At 38.3% G+C, this 16,426-nt stretch overlaps 1 protein-coding gene across 2 annotated transcripts in view; it reads right to left on the bottom strand.

The window, feature by feature from the left end:
• Positions 1-2,750: 2,750 nt before the first annotated feature.
• Positions 2,751-16,426, bottom strand: part of TDRD7 (tudor domain containing 7) — an 81,687-nt gene continuing 68,011 nt past the window's right edge. For both annotated transcript variants that reach the window (XM_025360631.1, XM_025360629.1), the window contains 3 exons: positions 14,451-14,953; positions 10,367-10,527; positions 2,751-3,213 (listed from right to left, as the gene is read on the bottom strand). In XM_025360631.1, coding sequence (XP_025216416.1) covers positions 2,993-3,213; positions 10,367-10,527; positions 14,451-14,953 — 885 coding nt within the window. In that variant the 3' untranslated portion in view covers positions 2,751-2,992. The remainder of the gene's footprint in view (positions 3,214-10,366; positions 10,528-14,450; positions 14,954-16,426) is intronic.

The raw sequence follows: 16,426 nt of genomic DNA on the forward strand, positions 1-16,426 counted from the left end.
GCTTCATGACTTTTTACAACGTGAACCCCTGTGCAACCATCACTCAGAGAACATTGCCCACAGCCCAGAAGCCAACCTGTCCCTCCTGGGTCCCAACTCCTCTCTAAAGATGATCACTTCCTTGACGCTTATGGTGATCGTGTCCTTGTTTTTTTCTTCCCTCTGTAGTTTGTCTTCATTTATTCAAATCTGTTGTTAATCTGTGGTTTCATGCAGCTGTGGTTTTCCATTGTATGACTATACCACAGTTTTTCAAAAAAATCCATTTGACTATTAATGGGCATTTAGGTTGTTTGCAGGTTTTAGCTATTACAAATAGTGCTGCTGTGAACATTCCTTGTCAGAATCCTCCTGTCCACGCGCACAGCCTGCTTTTGGAAGTGCTGGGTGATAGAGAAAGCCTAACCTCAACTTCAGCAGAGATAAGGCTGAACTCTTCCAAAGTCGTAGTACCATTGTACAGTGCAGTTTCTCATCTTCAACAACACTTGGAAGTAACAAAAATGGAAACACTTTAGAAATTCTGGTATGTGAGTAACGGTATCTCATTGAGGTTTGAACTTGCATTTCCCTATATCCTAATGGGTTGAGCATCACTTCATATTTACTGGCAATCCTCCCGCCTTAGCCTCCCAAAGTGCTGGTATTACAGGCTTGAGCCACTGTGCCCAGCCTCATGTTTAGGTTTTCTTTTCTTTTCTTTCTTTCTTTTTTTTTTTTTTTTTTTTTTGAGACAGGGTCTCTGTCATCCAGGCTAGAGTGCTGTGGCGTGATCTCAGCTCACTACACCCTCTGCCTCCTAGGCTCAGGTGATCCTCCTACCTCTGCCTCCTGAATAGCTAGGACGACAAGTGTGCACCACCACATCCAGCTAATTTTTTGGTAGAGACAGGGTTTTCCACGTTGCCCAGGCTGGTCTCAAACTCCTGGCCTTAAGTGATCCACCCACCTCAAAGTGCTGGGATTACAGGCATGAGTCACCATGTCCGGCCAATGTTTAGGTTTTCAATCCACCTGGAATAGACTTTTGAATATGGTATGAGGAAGGGTTCACATTTCATTTGTTTGTGTCACACTGACTTAGCACTAATTTTGTGGTTACATCAAGAAACAATTTATTGCTTTATTTTAAAAAGTAATGGAAACATTTCTAAAGTCAGTGAAATACAAACTACCTTTTCCTAACTTGTAGACAATTTGAGGATTTTTGCATTTTTTTGGTTAGGGAATGAAACAATTATTAAAAACATAACAGTTTATTTCACTTAAACATTTCTGTGTTGGGATATTTTTATCATAAATGATTAATCACTGGCATTCAGTATTCCTGAATTTTGAATCACTTGTTGTAAATACTGAGTTTTAAAAAGCTAGAGATAATTTTGACATGTTTCAAATGAAAAACTTCAAACATCTGGTCTCTACTTTCCTCTTTCTGTTCTCATTTTTTTTCTAGATTTTTCTCAAATAAAAACAAACAAATAACTTTGAGAATTTTTATTTCCAGCCTGGATTTTGCCCCTGAAGTTTATTCCACATTTCCAAGATTCTGCATATCTTCACGTGGAAGTCTATTAGCTCAAATTCAGTGTGTTCAAAATCATATTTTTAAGCTTCCCACTCCCCTACTCCATCTGAGTAAGGTCCTAGGCTCTCATACCTTAAGACTTGGCTTCACTCTTCCCAATTTGTATCTAAGCTGTCTAATAATTATAATGAAAAACTTTACAAGGTCACAACACTTTTTCTTCAACACCATTGCTCCACTCTTAGTCCAGGGCCTCCCTACCTCATCTCTGGACCACTGCTAAAGCCTATAACCTGTCTACCAATCTATTTGCCCATCAATTAGCAAGCACAAAAGGAGTGCCTGATGTGTGTAAGATGCCATTCTGATGGCTGTGGATGCTCAGACGGTGGTGTGCTGGAGAGCCTGTCATATGGGGTCTCAAGAGCTGCTTAGGTGAGTCTCTTCCCAACTCCACGTTCAGTCATGTCATATTATTAGCTGAAAATCAACAATGGTGGGACTATTTACGATATGAGAATTTTCAGACACTACAAATCAAGGTTCAGCTCCCCACCCAACAGAACCAGTTGTCAAACATTTACCAGTATATCACTGGAGATGACTAAGACCCGTCCTTCTTTCAGGGGGGCCATGATCCAGCTGGGATACTCGGTGCACAGACTAGGCATATACTATAAAGCACAGTGACATATGGGCACCAAGAAAGGCATGATCAAAGTACGATGGAGTAGAAAGGGGCACCAGAAAAAGCTTTATGGTTGGCCCAGGAGGTCAGGCAGGACACTGACAAGCAAAAATGATGGGAGGAGAATGAGATGCAGGTTGACATAATGGAATGAGCAGGAGTTCAGTGACCAAATAAAGGTACAGTGTGGCAGGGAGTGGTAGATAAGGAGGTTGGGTAGGAAGACTGTGGAAAGCCTGGGTCCTAGCCGGACTCTGTGGGCAACGAGAAGAGAAGCCACTCAGGATTCAGGCTGAGGGTCACGCTGGTTTGCCTGGGCTGCTCCTCTAGAAATGCTGATGTGTTAAGACTCAGGATAAGTCCTCACATGCTTTGGGGATCACTTGCTTTGAGATACACTACTACATCAGGGTAGAGTTCAGTCATAATAGTCTCAGCTGAACTGGAGAAGAACCCAGCTCTGCAAGGAAGACAACATGAAACGGAAGCTTTCATCTTAAGATCATTAAGCCTAGAAATTACAAGGTAGTCAGCTTTTATATTGATAAACATTTTTATTCTAATATTATAGTAATAATTCAAGTACAATTTTCTTCGAAAAGTCAACTCTGTTAAAACAAAACTTGTTAAATACCTTTCATCAAACATAAGCATATTCTTTTCAATCCCCCACAGCAGTCAGAGCCATGTAGCAGAGAGAAGATTTTTTTTAAGCCTACTACATTTTGTTATTGCTAACAAATTTGAATTAGTTGTCAAGGTTTCAGAAGCAGTCATTAATTAACTTTTGAAAGCTCTATCAGATACTCTGACATAAAATCATGAATCCAGATATCGGTGTCTGGCAACGATGTGTCCACTAAATAGACCACTACTTTCCGGTCCCAAGGGTTAGCATTTTCAACGACTGTCTGCACCAGTGCCACCAGAGGTTTCTTCTCCACATGATTTCGAAACACCATCGAAGCCTCCTCAGACCACTGGTTGCACTTCACTCCTAGGAGGAAGACAGCAAGAGGGGGCAGTGAGGAGTCAAAGGAGCTTTTCTTTGATCCATTATGATGGAAAATTATTTAGTCAATCCAAAGCAGCTTAAGCATCCCAGGTTAGACTTGCCTCAACTGAAAAACGGTTACTGAACGATCTTAAACCACTCCAGCTTATAGTTTTTCTACTCTGAATGGAGTCACTCTGGAAACCTTTAACTAAAAAACAAGTTTCATTTGAGACTTAACATTGTATTATAAAATGAGGTAATAATGACTACTGCACAACCCCCATACATAAAGTATATGCATATTTAAACTAATAACAGTCAGCATAAAATGTATCATATTAAATGACATTTCTCTCATTAAAATTTTTTGTCTGATGGACCAAGTATCGTAAAAAAGAAAAAAGAATTATTGTATAATTCATTTACAGTATAGTTATTTAAAATTATACACAGCATCGTGGGAACTGAAAGTCAAGAGACTCAGTTACTATTTCCAGCTCTTCCTCTATCAGGTGGTGTGGTCTTGGGCAAATCAGCTGATCTCTCAGGCCTCACCTACGATAAAAGAACCTGGTTGGATCAGATCATGAGAAATCAAGTTAGAGAATTCTAAATTAGATTTTAAAACAAAGTTGGGACAAGAAAGTATATATTGGCCAGGCACAGTGGCTCATACCTGTAATCCCAGCACTTTGGGAAGCCAAGGCGGGTAGATATCTTGAGCTCAGGAGCTCAAGACCAGCCTGAGCAACATAGCCCCAGTCCTGTCTCTACAAAAAATACAAAAGTTAGCCACGTGTGATGGCCTGTGCCTATAGTCCCAGCCACTCAGGAGGCTAAGGGAGGAGGATCGCTTGAGCCTGGGAGGTCAGGGCTGCAGTGAGCCGTGATTGTGTCACTGCACTCCAGCCTGGGTGACAAAGTGAGACTCTGTCCCAAAAAAAAAAAGTATGTATCTTTTAAGAAACACAATTAAAATTAAGTCCACATATACTGGATTACATAAACTGTAAATTATGCCCCAAAGTAATGAAGGTATGGAAGTTTCAGACATAATTTTGTAAGACTTGCTATCTATATAGCAAATGGGCTAAATTCTTTGATTATTAATCTCCCACAAGAGAAGCCTAGAAATTTCATTTTATCTGCAGCAGCCCTGACAATCTTTGAGCCATGTTATTTAAAAAGAAAAAAGTAACCCATTGGTAAGGTAATAGATGATTCCACAGTATGGCTCCCTTTTAGGATTCAGAAAATTTTATGCACAGCCATGGTGCACTGATGCAAAGAATGCCCATGTCAAGGCCAGATGTAATGAAGTAACAGCTCACTGGGAACCTTGAGAGGGTGGGCATCCAGTGCTCCCATTTGTAAGTGGGTAAGGGGTAATCCCAAGGTCCCTGGAGAATCCTTAAAGCATTCCAATTTAAACACTCAGGACATTCCCATGGGTTCCACTTAGATTCCACAGAGCTCCTTTGCATCTAGAGATATTCCTAACTATGTCAAAGGGCTTGGCTAGGTGTGAACCAAGTCTACCAAAGTGATGACTCCAATGGCCATGTCACGACTGGTGACTTCCATGAAACTTCTAGTCTATGTCACTTCTCTCTAGTGGATGCCTATGTTGGCCCAAGAGAGAGATACTCTTTACCACACATAGTTTAATAGTTCTGGTACATATGATTTCAATTAATTATAAAATGGAGGTCCTCCCTTCAAAATGGATAATGTTATGCCCAGGAAGACTTTGTGATTTAGGAGCAAGTCACTAGGAAGAAAGAAGGCTTGGCAGAGGTGAGCCTAGAAAAGGAATTGAGGACATGGATGGGACCCAACAGCAACGCTGTTTCAGATGTAAGTAGACAAAGAAACTTTCATGCATTTGGACTATGTGTTTTAGTTCACAAGCCAATTTCATATTCACTTTTTCATCTGATCCACATATTAGTTCAGTCACACAGGCAGGATAGGATTTACTGGTAATTTTATAAATAATCATGGGGTAGGTTTAGAAGTTAAATGACTTGAATCTCGGCCTTTTGACTTCAAAAATCACACTTTTCATGGAGAAGGAAGTATACAGTGAAGAAAGGCACACACTGAAGGGGCAGAGTGCTGAGTTTAACGCTGTGGGATCTTGGACGAGATATTTAACTTCACTAAGCTGCTGTTCCCTGATGTGTATGATAGTTACAGTAACAGTACTTAAGCCTCCCAGCATGGGGAGAGTTCAATGAAATAAAGCAGTTGGTAGAACTCCTGCCTAACGATCTGGCATGTAAAAGCTTAGAAGTTGCTACTGCCTCTTTACAAGAAACAAAAAGCTGAACAAACAGAATATCAATAACTATTGCTAGGTCCATCAGAGAAGGAAGGTCACAAGGCAATTCACTGTCCCCAAAACCAGAGAGACAGACAGGAAGATACTGAGCATCAAAGCACACTACAGCAGAAACCAATGAGCAGAGGCCTGGAAGCCAGAGGAAGGAAACCTAAACTGTAATTGACAAATTGCTGGGGGTACATGTAAATAAGTCTGAGAGTTAAAAACTCCTGGGGAACCCAGTTATAGGGTTCTGACTCCCACACTTTTGAGAGTTTTACCTCCAGAAGCACTACCTGGTACTCACAGTGAATATCAGAGAAAAATCACCTCATGCTTCCAGTTGGGGGAGGAGAAAAGGAACATTTTGAAATACACCAGAGCTTTTCTGTTTTTCTTAACAAGCCCTGTCCTCAGAAGAAACTATTTTACCAGAGCCTGACCTGCCAGGGTTTTATAGAGCTTAACCTTCCGGGGGGAAGGGAAATACCCAACTCCACTCCCCTCTAGCCATCCTGCTCCACCTAAGCTGGGGGGAAAAACCCTGAGGAGAAGTGGTGAAGTTCCCAGTCCAGGGGCACAGGCTCAACAAAAGACTGAGACCTAATCACAGGACGACAGAACATTCCTCACACCCTAGACACACATTACTGCTGCTACATTACAAAAGTCTTATTTACCCAGATTTCCTTTTACCCAATGTATCATGTCCACCTTTCAACAAAGAACTACAAGTGATATGGAAGGGAAAAAACACAGTTTGAAGAGACTGAGCAAGCATCAGAATCAGATTCAGATATGGCAGGAATGCTGGAAATAATCAGACCAGGAATTTAAAACAACTATGATTAATATGTACCAGTGTTAATGGAAAAGCAGACGAAATTTAAGAACAGATGGAAAAGGGAAGCAGAAAGATAGAAATTCTAAGAAACAATAAAAAAGAAATGTGGGCTGGGTGCGGTGGCTCACACCTGTAATCCCAGCACTTTGGGAGGCCAAGGCGGGAAGATCACCAAAGTGGGCGGATCACGAGGTCAGGAGTTTGAGAACAGTCTCGTCAACATGGTGAAAAGCCTGTCTCCACTAAAAATACAAAAATTAGCCGGGTGTGGTGGCGCGCGCCTATAGTCCCAGCTGCTCAGGAGGCTGAGGCAGAAGAATTGCTTGAACTTGGGAGGCGGAGGTTGCACTGAGCCAAGATTGTGCCACTGCACTCTAGTGTGGGTGACAGAGCGAGACTCTGTCTCAAACAAACAAACAAACAAACAAAACCAAAAAGAAATGCTAGAGGTCAGAAACACTATAAAGGAAAATAAGAATGTCTTGGGCTTCTTAGTAGATTGGACTTGGCTGAGGGAAGATCTCTGAGTTCAAGGATATGACAACAGAAACTTTCAAAACTGAAAAGCAAAGAGAAAAAAGACTGAAAAAAAAAAACAGAACAAAAATCTAAGATCTATCAAAGGTGTAACAAATGCATAATGAGAATTTCAGAAGGAGGGAAAGGAAGAGAAACATTTGAAACAATAGTGACTGAGAATTTCTCCAAATTAATGTCACACACTAAATCATAGATCCAGGAAGCTCAGAGAACACCAAGCAAGATAAATGCCCCCACCCAAAATATATCTAGGCATATCACATTCAAACTTTAGAAAATCAAAGATAAACAAAAATCTTGAAAGAGGCCAGAAGTAAAAAAACGACCTTATCCATAGAAGAACAAAGATTCTTATCTTTGTTCTGACTTCTCAGAGAAGCATCTGACTTCTCAGAAATTATGCAGCAAGAAGAGACTAGAGTGTTGAAAGGAAAAAACCTACCAGCTAGAGTTCTGTACCTTATGAAATTATCCTTCAAAAGTAAAGGAGAAATATAGACTCTCAGACAAACAAAAATTGGGAGAATTTGTTGCCAGCAGACCTGCCTTGGAAGAAATATTAAAGAAGTTCTTCAGCAAAGGAAAATAATATAGGTCAGAAATTTAGATTGACACAAAGAAAATCAGAGAATGAATAAGTGAAGGTAAAGCAAAACTTTTAAATTTCTTTTTCTTAATTCACCTATTAGATAGGGTTTATTCAAAATAATAGCAAAAATGTATTTGGTTCTGTATGCGTGTGTGTGTGTGTGTGCATGTGTGTGCATATGTGCTTATATGTAAGTGAAGTAAATGACTGCAATGATACGGGAGCCTGGAGGAAGGAATTAAGATTATTTTGTTATTATACAGTACTCAGTACTTGCACTGTCTACGAAACACTGTAATGTCACATGAAAGTGGACTTGGATTAGTTCTAACTGTATATAGCAAACTGTAGCGCACCCACTAAGTAAAGGAAAAAATAGAGGTATAATTGATATCCTAATAAAGGAGAGAAAGTGGCATTACTTAAAATTCTCAATTAAAATCACAAAAAGCAGAAAAAGTGTAGAAGACAAAAATAAGCAAAGAACAAAGAAAACAAATAGAAAACAGTAACAAATATGGTTGATGTTAATCCTACTATAATAATAATCACTTTAAATGTCAATAGTTTAAATACACCAATTAAAAGACAGAGACTGTGAGAGTAAATTAAAAAATAAGAACCAACTACATATTATCTACAAGAAGACTACTTTAACTACAAAGACACATATAGAGTAAAAGTAAAGGGATGGAGAAAGATATACCACGTTAACACTAATTGAAAGAAAGCAGGAGTAGGTATATTCCTTTCAGGCAGAGCACATTTCAGTGCAAGAAAAGTTACCAGGGATAAAGAGGGGCATTACATAACAGTAGAGGGGTCAATTCTCCAAGAAGACATACCAATCCTTAATGTACATGCACCTAAAAACAAAGCATCAAAATACATGAGGTAAAAACAGATAGATCTGCAAGGAGAAATGAAAGAATCCACTCTCATAGGTAGAGATTTTAAAACCCCTTTATCAGAAATGGACAGATCCAGAAGGCATAAATGTTAAGTAAGGACATAGTTGAACTCAACAGCATCATAAGTCAACTGGATGTAATTAACATCCATAGACTACTTCATCCAAAAACAGCAGATTATACATTCTTCTCAAGCTCACATGGAACATTCACCAAGACAAACCACATTTTGGGAAATAAAACACACATTAACAATTTAAAAACAATACAATGTTTTCTCTTAGACCACAATGGAATCAAATTAGAAATCAGTAACAGAAAGATAGCTGGAAAATCCCCAAATACTTAGAGATTAAGCACAATTCTAAATAACACATGGGTCAAAGGATACATTTCAAGAGAAATTAAAAAGTATTTTGAGCTAAATGAAAATACAGCACATCAAAATTTGTGGGATGCAGTCAAAGCCGTACTTAGAGGGAAATTTGTAGCACCAAATGCATATATTAAACAGGAAGAAAGCTCTAAAGTGACTGGTAGGTCGCTTAGCACACCATAAGCACCAATAACTCTTAGCCACAATGCTGGTGATGGGGATGATGGTGCCATGCACTCATTCTTCACAGAGAAGCCTTCTCTGGGGAGTATAACTGTCATGTTTAATAAAACATGTTGTTAGGAAAATCTGAACATTAGAAAGTGAAAATGAAAAAGAAAACCACATTAAATCTGAAGAAGGTTTGAGTCTAAAGCAGACTAACTGGTGGTCATGCTACATGAAAGTGTTATTTTTTCTTTATATCCAATTACCATGGGCATTTCCTTTGAATTCTAGTAGGAAGACACAGAGAAGCTGGCAAGTATTTCAAAATAAGGCAATATATAGCCTTCCAATAAAAGCTGGTCAATAAGTAAAAGAAGAACCTATATATACAATTTCTTTCACTGCTGACATCACATCACTTCGGTCACTGTGTTCCACATATGCGGCAAGGTGCTGAGGACTGTGAGCAGCAGCAAAGGTATCAGGGAGGCACCCCTCAGCAATTTGGGCCTCAAAACCCTCTGCTAATGCTACAGGCCTCTGGGCTGAGCTTCATCCAGCTGCTCATGCTACATAATGGTAGGGTGCTCACAGGGGAGCCATCAACAGTTGCACTGCTTTCCCAAAAGGTAAAAGGGAAGTCTCATTAGACCACATTACAAAGAGGTGTCATTGTATGCCTGTTAAATTGGTTACTCACATTTTAATGATAATCAAGAGGCTGATGTGAATGTGGTGAAATTGCTCACTTGTATGCTGTTAGTTGTGCTGCAGACTGGAAACTCACTTGGTCATGAAAATGGTCATATATTCCATGACTCACGAATGTTTTAAGATTGCATAATACTCTATCATGTATTATAATTTATGCAATAATAATAAAGTATGATCCTCCTATTGGTTATTATAATAGGTTGTTTCTATTGTTTTTTGGTTCATTTTAGCTAGTATAAAGATGCAGGGTTTTTCTTGATATTACAATAAAAATGTTCATCAAAAGGGAAGTATTGATTAAATAGAATTTTTGCATCCATTAAAAATAAGTAGGAAAACCATAAAATCACCCAGAAAGTCATTAGAAAACAATACTAGATGAAGAAAAGCAGAATGCAGTATTATACCTGTACTAAGATTACAGCTTTAGAAATATACTCATGCTTGAAACCAGAGACTGAAGGAGTAGGGAAAAGAGAAACAGCAGATATAATGATAGAGCATGACTGACTGTAAGAGATCATTAAAATTATCTCCATTATGGTTGCAATATTATTAGTACAAAAAACCAAAAACCCAACATATCTAAACTCAAGAGGCCAATGATTCAGTACATGCTAAGTACCCAGGACAAAATGACAATATTGTATTGTTGTAGCATGAGTTCAGATTCCACAGAAATTACCTGCAAGTTGAGCTGTGACTGCTTGGAAGGGCAGCTTTCGGAACATGTCCACTAGGGGCTGTACTTTTCTTATATTGACTAATTCGTGTTTGCCATAATCCAGCTCATACACAGACACCAGTCCATTGGTCAGGATTCCTTTTAAAAGCACCCTGTGCCACCTAGATATACATTAGATTAAAAAGGAAGAGAAAACACATAAACTCAATACCTGCTTTAAGGGCAAGAAATATTTTATAAAAAGAAAAATTAATGCAAATTATGTTTATCAAAATTTAAAACTATATTGTCAAAAAAGTTTTAAAAGCATTTCCTGCTCCTTTTTCCAAAGCTTACTATTCTCTGCTTTGCCACTGTCTTATTTGATAGAATTTGCTCATTCAAGAGACTTTTACGGGCCTCGTGGAGTTAGTGAAGGAAACAGACACATGAACTGCCAACCATCACTAAGTAGAATGAAACAAACGCCATGGAGGATGACCAGGACAAAGCCAGGGGATCCCTTCACTGAAGCAGGGTGGACAGAAGATGGCCACATGTTTGGATATGGTACATGCTTGGAAGATGGAAAGAGAGAGGCAAGCAGGACCAGCTGGGGATGAAGAAATGCTTGAGAAGAAAAGCACAGAGGACTGGAGAGGGCATGGTGTTTTGGAGCAGAGCAAACCTTCCAGTATAGTTAGAGAGTGGAATGCATGGAAGAATAGAAAAGAAGTCAGACTAGGAAGGCAGGCTGGGGACAAATCAAATAGGTTTTGGACAAAAAAAGTTTGCAATTTTAATTATGCCAAGTAAGGACATTAAAAAAAGAACATAACACAGGATTCAACCCACCACCTAAAATAAAGAACCTGGAAAAGGTAGAGGAGTATGAAGGAAGTGGAGTATGGCTTCAGATCTGGAGCTCAAGGCACCAGAAGGAAATCCACAGGAATCTACTTAACCCTGCCGAAACTACATCAACATCATTAAAATGAGAAAAACCCAGACTTCAAGGTTAATATATGAAAGATCATTTTAAAGTCCTACCTACATCAACATCATTAAAATGAGAAAAACCCTAGACTTCAAGGTTAATAGATGAAAGATCATTTTAAAGTCCTATAGTCTCAAATACATGATTAAAAAGCATTACTACACGAAGGAAAGGAAGATTGTTCCTAACAGCTAAAAGAAAGTGTCTGTGGAGGTGGTCTCTGCTGCTAAATGGCGTCAATTGGCCTCTAGTTGAGGTGGCATGGTCAGTCATTCTCTGGAACAGGTTTACTAACCATAAGCCAGAAGCCCACCAGAACAGCAAGCCCTGTACCACAACACACTTCTGGACTGGGGTTGGCTGGAATGGACTTTTTCTCCAGCGCGTAAACCCCTAGTATAGGAAATCCATGCAGCTGCTATAGGATGAACTACAGAGAAGCCCCAAAACAAAAAGGTCAGCTTTCAACACTGTGACTGGGGGCTTCTGAGGGAACTCCAGAAACTTTCAGACAGGCTCAAAGTGCAGCAAGCAATACTCCATGGGTCCCAGAGACAATTGGGACACAGAAAGGATACATAATATGTACATGAGTTTTGGGGGCCAAACAGACCTGAATTAGAGTCCCATCTGGGCCATTTTCTAGTTGTGTCACCTTGGCTCTTTATTTAAGCTCTGAGCCTCGATCATCTCATGTTTAATATTTAATGTAAACTCACTTACAGAAATAATATATGGAAAGTGCCTGGGACATTACTTGGCTAATAATAGGCACTCGGCAAATGGTAGTTATCATCATTATTATTAAAACGAAGACAAGGTACTATAAATAAGAACTTGAGATCAAACTGAAGAGAAATTTTCACATGTGGAAACACTTTTGGTATAGGTTGCTAATTTGTGTAAGCATAAAAGGAGGTAAAAACACTTGGTTTCCACCAATAGCATCATCTTAATATTGTACAGGGCAAACTGGTGGTGGTCTGTGTTTTTAGTCTATAAATAAGTGGTATAGAGCAGTGAAGAGAGAGTCATCAGCAAACTGATGTGTTGTGTTTCTATTTAGTTTTCAACTTTCAAAACTAATGGCGTAAGTGAAGACTTCAGTTTTGACTGGTTTACTAAATTTCAGTACCAGCATCACCTGGAATTTGTTAAAAACAGATTCTGGAGCTCCACCTGCAGAGATTCTGATTCAGAACACCTGGGGTAAGGAAGAATAATCTGCATTTTTAATAGGTTTTCCAAGTTGTTCTTATGCTGAGATAGATTTGGAAACCGCTATAATAAAAATATATATCTAAAATTCCTCAGTCTTAACTTACCATAGTTGGGAACAAGGTTTAGTAAATAGTCCTGAGTCTTAAGAAAAACAGAAGCTCTAAACATTTTATACTGATTCAGTTCATGAAGTTTTTTTAAAAAATCAGATGATCTGTTTTTATATACAAAACATCCCTGGATTAACTGGGGCAAATTAACTAAAATCCAAGAGTCCTGGGGCAGAATGGTTCAAAGACATGGAGGGCAGAGTGGGGATTGTGAGGGCCCATCCAGTTGATGTGTTCTCCTTCCTACCCAACCCCTTTCCTCCAAGGAGGATCTCCTCACCTGTAATCATCATTAATCTGCACCCCCAGTAAATGATGAACATTAGTTTGGTTTTTAACTGTGATTGAATTATCTTACAAAGAGTTCTGATTGAGGCAAACCTACACAAACTGAATTAAACCTATTTATGTTTGTGGTCATAAATAACACAACAGTAGAAATGGCTTTTTAAAGAAGAAAAGCTTATGACATACAAGTGGTATGTTTTTCAAAATGAGAGCTATTATACTCTTCACTTTGAGAGTTAAAAATTAGTTTTTTTCTTCCATGAAAATGACAAAACTTTATACATGCCTATGTTTGCTATCTTAAAGAATTAAAACATTTCATATAAAAAAAGCAGTTTGACCTTTTAAACAGAGTTTTGGGGTGTGTGTGTGTGTGTGTTGGGGAGGGGTGACTGTTCTTTGTGTTCAGCATCAACAAATAAGCTTGTTCATTTCTCCTAAGCAAGCTGGCAAAGGAACAGGATGGGCATTGTGCCATTTCCCAGGGCTTCATGGCCTGAGTGGAGAGTGGGGTGTCTGGGCTTCACTTGGAGGAAACCAGCACATCCTGCAGGGCTTTGGGGAGCAGGGGTGTGGACCCAAATGTGAAAATATTAGAAAAAAGAGTGAAGTGCTAAAGAAATGTAAGAGAAAGTATGTTCTCAAAGCCCCAAGGTCAAAGAGTAGTGAAATAAGCATTGTTGCTCCTTATGAAAGATGGCACAGATGCCAGGATGCAGCTGACAACATAAAGCAAGAGTCTTGCCATCTTCCAACAAGTGATTTTTCTTCTAGGAATCTCTCCCATAAATAAATAATCAGAAATGCAAAGATTTACATTCACTATTATTTATAATAGTGAAAAATATAAGGAAAAAACCTTACATAACAAAATAGAATGGTAAGTAAATTATGATTTCATTGGGAGAAGGGAATTCTGCATATCATAATTAAAATAGCCATTATAAAGGTTCCTGAAGAAATTTTATCACATGGAAAAATGTTTACAACATAATGTTAGGTGAAAAAAGCAGGTACAAAATTATATATACTAATAATATACCAACTATATAAATATGCACATATAAAATTAGAGGAAATACATAAGTAGTTTAACAAGTGTTATGTGTGGGTGGTTGATTTTAATTTCTTATGCTTTTTTATATTTTAAAAATTTTCCACAATATTTTTGTTTTTAAAATAAAAAGTCATTAAATGAAAAAAACCTGGTTATTTTCCGAATAAAAATATTTTTCTAATAGAAAAATAGAAAAACATTTAAACATTCATTTTAGATATATAATTGGGTTTTAACAGGAATATGGCCAATAGATTTTTTGATAAATGACATCATTTTAAATACTAGAAAATCGCGAAAATTACTGGGTTTGTTTGACATTCAAAATTCCCATTAGTACAGTTCAAAGTCCCCCTGCCTAGATTAAGACTCTGGCATCATTTTACACATTTTTCTTAGGAGTAGAATAAAATGCTTTGTCCAAGGACCTACTTATTTTCCACTTTTGCAGCATACACTTGGTCTTTCTCCACTGCTATGTGGCGCTCTTCAGACACACTGTAATATAGAATCATCTCTTCCATCAGAACTTCCAACTTATGTATCTCCTGCCAAGGCTGGATGACAAAGTAGCCTGGGTGACAGGCCACAGGCACGTACACATCCATGTGTTCCCCTGGCTTTGATAAGTGGACAGGAGGTGGCAGTTCCTCCGTGGAGAAAGAGCTCGTGTGGTCCACCATGGACTTTTTGATGACATCTGTTAGGTTCTTTCTGAAATTCTCTCCAGCGTTGCCCAACATGGGCATGTTGCCATTTTTGCTGTCGGGAGAGCCAGCTCCACTGGATATGGCACTCAAAAACACATCCTTCTGATGCTTCCACAAGTCTGCATTTGTAATCTGGCGATTAATACTGCGATGAGGATCAGGGAAGTTCTTAGGGGTAAATAAATAAACATGTGCGATCCCTCTGGTTTCATCCACTTTTGTAACCTTTGGAAAACACAAAAAACAATATTAGAAATACAAGTTCACATTAAATTTTGAGAGGCAGTTATAGTAACCGTAATCATTAAAACACAGTATTTTGCCAAAAACCTTGCTAAAATCCATTTTATTTAAGGAAAGATAAATGATCACAGCTTGGCAATGATGGACTCTGAAGTCAAAATAGTCTAGGAAACAGTGCAGCCTTATGGAAATAAAAAATTTACTAATCTTTAAAAAGTCTGAGAAAACTTTATAACTTGCTACAGGTCATTATCATTGAGAGGAAGGGATTCTATGTATCATGATTAAAATAGTTTAATGACATTTCAAAATACTTAAAGTAGAAATTATAAGTATGACGAACCCCCACCCCCCACGTACTCATCACCCAGCATCAATAATAAAAAACAATCACAATGATGGCAAAATGATTCATAAGCGTTCTGCTTAAGGCTGGTGTGTCCTCAAGACTGGGAAGGGAAGGAGAAAGCTCTGACATCCACCACATCTGTAAGCACCCCTCTATCAGATTCCTTGTCTGGTCCTAGTATATGTTCTCACACCCTTCCCCATCTCCAATTACATGGGAGGAGACGGACCTGGGGAGAAAAAGAGGAAGCAAGTTCCACAGAACAGGTCAAAATCAGTTTTACACTTTTTGTCCAGGAGACCTTCTGACTACCTAACCAACTTTGCTCTTTCGGCCAGAGGTGTGTTTGTATGGAAATACCACACATTAATAATTGGGATTGTACTGCTGTATGTCCCAGGGAGCTAGGTGACTGTTGGCTATTCTCATCAGCAACTCTGGTTTATCTTAGTAATGATAAAAATAAGATACTAGCCACATCTATCTTTTACCAAATAGGGCTAGAAATGAAAGGCAGGTACACAGAACTGAAGAGAGGGAGATAACAGCAAGGCAACCCATCTACAGTAATTTACTTAAAATGTTTTTTTTTTTCTCCAACAAGATGCCTCTATTACATTCATCTTCTGAAGTACTAATCAAATACTGACTGCAAATTCATTTTGATATTTATAATACAGAAGTACAGTTTTAAAAATTAACAAAAAGTATTTTTATTGAGTAACCATCCAATATTCTGGCTTTAGGAGCTTAAAGAATAGCTGAGAAAACAGTGTTATCATGTGACAATTGCAGAATATGAAATAGTATATAATTAAGCATGTAATTGTACACTATAAACCCCAGAAGAATACAAAGACAGAAAAATCAGTGCTAGCTAGAATAATTTAGAGGTCTTCATGAAGACATTTTTCAAGGACATTTCATTTTAAATGTTTATATACAACAGTCATATAATTTTCATCAGTTAACAGAGAAAAATTATCTTCTTGAATTTGTATTCTTGGATATGTGAGCAATGTTTTTGATTCAAAGATGCAAAAGTACAGAAAAAGAAACAAGAGCTAGTGAAATAAGTACAGCAGATTAAATAAACTTTAGGAAAA

The sequence above is a fragment of the Theropithecus gelada genome, chromosome 15 (assembly GCF_003255815.1).
Source record: "Theropithecus gelada isolate Dixy chromosome 15, Tgel_1.0, whole genome shotgun sequence".
NCBI lineage: Eukaryota > Metazoa > Chordata > Mammalia > Primates > Cercopithecidae > Theropithecus > Theropithecus gelada.